This window comes from Hesperophylax consimilis, chromosome 22 (genome assembly GCF_061612785.1).
Source record: "Hesperophylax consimilis isolate HC1 chromosome 22, BYU_Hcon_1.0, whole genome shotgun sequence".
NCBI lineage: Eukaryota > Metazoa > Arthropoda > Insecta > Trichoptera > Limnephilidae > Hesperophylax > Hesperophylax consimilis.
Window position 1 is genome coordinate 3,105,725 of NC_142857.1, and position 4,084 is coordinate 3,109,808.

The 4,084-nt window shown below is 38.8% G+C and overlaps 1 protein-coding gene across 1 annotated transcript; it reads left to right on the top strand.

The window, feature by feature from the left end:
- The first annotated feature begins 1,089 nt into the window (after positions 1–1,089).
- LOC149412657 (uncharacterized) lies at positions 1,090–2,331 on the top strand. The gene is made up of 2 exons (XM_089645565.1): positions 1,090–1,131; positions 1,325–2,331. The coding sequence occupies exons 1-2, from the start codon at positions 1,120–1,122 to the stop codon at positions 2,189–2,191; spliced, it is 879 nt and encodes a 292-aa protein (XP_089501691.1). The 5' UTR covers positions 1,090–1,119; the 3' UTR covers positions 2,192–2,331.
- Positions 2,332–4,084: the final 1,753 nt, after the last annotated feature.

The window sequence follows — 4,084 nt, forward strand, 5'->3', positions numbered from 1 at the left end:
CACAAGCAAATGTTTCTAATTGAAGAGTAGCATAAATCTTTAAATATAAAATAATAAATTATTGTAAATCCTGAAAATAATAATATTGAAAGAAGGGTAAATGCTGTTAACTCCATTTGGAGGACTGAACGCACTTGGCGTTAACAAAAAATTGTCCAGAGAAGCGAAGTTAGCAGTCCACAATGGAGATGATGTACGGAAGTGAGGCATGGAACTGGCAGAGAAAGGATGAAAGTAGACTGAATGCTGTAGAAATGAGATCCCTGAGGCGTATGTGTCGTAAAACCATGTACGATCGTGTGAGAAATGTAGAGATCCGCAAAAAGTGCAAGGCTGATGTAAGCGTAATGAGTAAGATCAAGAAAGCTTAGATGGTTTGAGCATGCAGAGCGAATGAGCAAAGAAAGGAGTTTAATGAGAATATATGATGCAAATGTGAATGGTAGCAGAAGTAGGGGAAGGCCAAGGAAGACATGGCACGACCAAGTGAATCAGATACTTGAGTCGGGCCATGTCAAGAGTCAGAATAATTGAAGAGTATGTACGAGACGATGTATGAGTGTGCCAAGACCGAGTTGTTTGGGCGGTCCGTCCTCTCTGCCTACCCCTGCGGGGTAACGGCGTGGTGGTTAGTTAGTTAGTTGGTTTATAAAAGTTTGATAAATAAAAATTGAATTATTGTAAAATATTTCATTCGGCCAACTTCCTTACAACCTGTCTTCAAGAGAACTTATGCATAACGGATCTGCCCCTATCTACGTTGCAACATGGCTTCCGCGTCTTCTCAAACAAAAGTTCGCAATATCATCAGAAACATGCACAAATCACCGGACTAGCCTCCAAAATTCTAAAATAACTTCTGTGTTCCGGTTATGTTACCGGCACAAGTTGATATTGAATATAATTTATTTTTCAATCTTCATTAGCTGCTTTAAAAAAATAATTGTATCGGCAGTGAAATTTTTCAAGTTCAGTGACGTAGATAATTGATTTGCACCACAAGCATTCGTTTCCCACTCTTTCTACTTTGTAAACTTTAGTTGAGTATAAAGCCTTGCGTTCTCTCCCCTCATGGCACAAGCAGTTTTCCTCTCAGAAAAGGCTCACTCAACAATCAACATGAACGCTCTGGTAAGTGTTTGGTTCCATTTGTAGTTTCTACTATAAAATAATGTTAGATTGCATCACTGAAAAAACTTGGCAATTAGAGAAATATTTTCTTATATATCTGACCGATTGAAATACTGATCCATTTTATATTGTTTACCAGCTCTTCACATTCGCTAAACAATAGATTTTCTAAAGAATGTGTTATTATTTCCAGATCTTTACATTCCTGTGCGTGGGAGCCGTGGTCTCCGCTAACTACATCAGCCATGATGAGGGACAATGGAAGGGAGAGGGTCTGGCCGAAAGCCAGGACAATGGACAGTACGACCATGGATATGGTGCCTACAACGGTGTCTCCAACTACGCTGGAGCTTACTCCGGAGCTTACACTCATGGAGCCGCCCCCATCGGTCATGACGGACGTGTCGTAGACACCCCTGAAGTTGCCCACGCCAAGGCCGCCCACTTTGCCGCTGTTGCCGCCTCCAACGGAGCTGTACATGGTGCTTACAACGGAGCCTACAACGGTGCCTACAACGGTGCTTACTCTGCCCCCGCCTACAACGCTGAAGATGGACAGTGGAAGGGAGAAGGTCTGGTCGAAAGCCAGGATAACGGTCACTACAACAATGGATACAACGGTGCCTCCGCCTACGCTGGAGCTTACTCCGGAGCTTACGCTCATGGAGCCGCCCCCATCGGTCATGACGGACGTGTCGTAGATACCCCCGAAGTTGCCCACGCTAAGGCCGCCCATTTTGCTGCTATTGCCGCCTCCAACGGAGCTGGACATGGTGCTTACAACGGAGCTTACAACGGTGCCTATAACGGTGCTTACTCCGCGCCTGCCTACAACGGTGAAGATGGACAGTGGAAGGGAGAAGGTCTGGCCGAAAGCCAGGACAACGGTCACTACAACAACGGATACAACGGTGCTTCCGCCTACGCTGGAGCTTACTCCGGAGCTTACGCTCATGGAGCCGCCCCTCTGGGACATGATGGACGTGTAGTAGACACCCCTGAGGTAGCTCACGCCAAGGCCGCCCACTACGCCGCTGTTTCTCACGCTTCTCATTACTAATTTTTCCCCCACGCTGATGACTGTTTAAAATAGATATAGTTTTGAACGTCAGTATTAATTGATATAGTGACATAAATTATTTTTTGCCATCATAATATAGTAGATACACTGTATTCATTTACTGCACGACGATGCTATACCAACGAATAAATTATCTAAAACTATTTCTTTCTTTATTTATTTTTCTCGTCTTTTGTTGAAATTTTGCCAATACCGCTACTATTAGGAATCAATTTGTTTCAAGTTAATGATGTAGGTAAAGTTTGCTAACTAAATGACTTGTGATGCTTGATAAAGAAAAATAGGTTTGTTCCGACAATCGGTGGATTTGAACTCCAGGTGACACCTAAAATGTCCTGTCTTTTATGCATTTTTAAATATATCATTTTGAATTTCACTTTTATTTGAAAGCAAATCTTTGAAGTGAAAGTTAACCGACTTCCCGATATCCGATTGAACTGATACTCGGCATATAGACTCGTTCTCGAAGACAATGTATTTTATCAAATTTACGTTGCAATCACATACACAAACGTATTTCTCAGAAATTCGATGACATTACAGCAATAAAGGAGTTGTTGACTCCAGTTCAATCCCTACTCAAACCAAATATGCATATTTTTATTTATTCTAAAGAAATTAAAAAAAAAAGAATTACAGTAAATAAAATATAAATAAAAAAAACTATTTGAATATTATCGACACTATTTATTCTTGAATATGGCATTGGGTTCACAATACAACCTTTTTTAGGTTGGGAGCTGATGAGGACTCCGATAATATACTCGTATGATACAAAATAGTATATTAAAGTATAAGTGGATAAACAGGTCTTAAAACACGCGCGATTTTTCGAGCACGACGGCGTAGCCGAGTGCTCGAAATAAAGCAAGTGTTTTAAAGACCAGTTATCCACGAATACTTTACGCTATTTTTTTATTGGTACACTTTGAAAACATAAATATTGATATTATTATTAAAAATTTGGAAATAAAAACTATTAATGAATTCGTGATGTGACATCATACTATCTTGTTGTCATGGAAATGAAAAACACAAACATTAATTTGCAATCTGTCATGTCAGATTTATAGTTAAAAGTTGACATTTAGACTTCACATTTTGTTGATTTGTTGATGTTGCCATGGTAACTTTAAAAACGCGCGTTCCATAAAGTGCGATTTAAACACGCTAGAGCGTACTTTAAATGAGTAAAAAAGGGCACCAATAAAAATAATGTATTTATTACACATAATTTTACTTTCAATATTACCTCGTATCTTACTTTAATGTTGGTGGAACACTTCTAACAAGAATCTTATAAGATATTTTTTCAGATGTTCTTTTTTAGTTCTTCAAAACTTTGCTAATTAAATAGCACGAATCTAGCAAAACCAATATTTTTATTTTTTCATCATCGGTTGCAAATTTAAATAAAGATTTTTTTTAAAGTTCATAATTAAAAGTACAGGGATCGATAAAACTTTTCTCCGCTATCGACCGGAAACCTTTGAAGTGGAAAAAATACTAAGGAAGTCTACACTGACAAATGAACGTATTTTAAATCAATGTTTCCTAAACCTTGAAACTTCAACGAACTCATGATGGCCGTGGATTTACTGCACTTGTGAGATGCATGTTTAGTTTAGCATAAATTTAGCATAGACAATATGAATGACTGGGCAATATACTAAAAGAATTCGTTACATATTTTTTGTTATCATTCAACGTAAACTTATCGCATGTGGTATTTAGAATGTATCTATCAGGTAACTAACTACCTAGCATTGCTGGGCAGGTCAGTAAGAATGCTACGCACAACAACCTTCTTAGAATAATGTTCCCTTTTATGTCGTGCATCAAATATCTTCATGAAATTCCTGACTCCTTCTG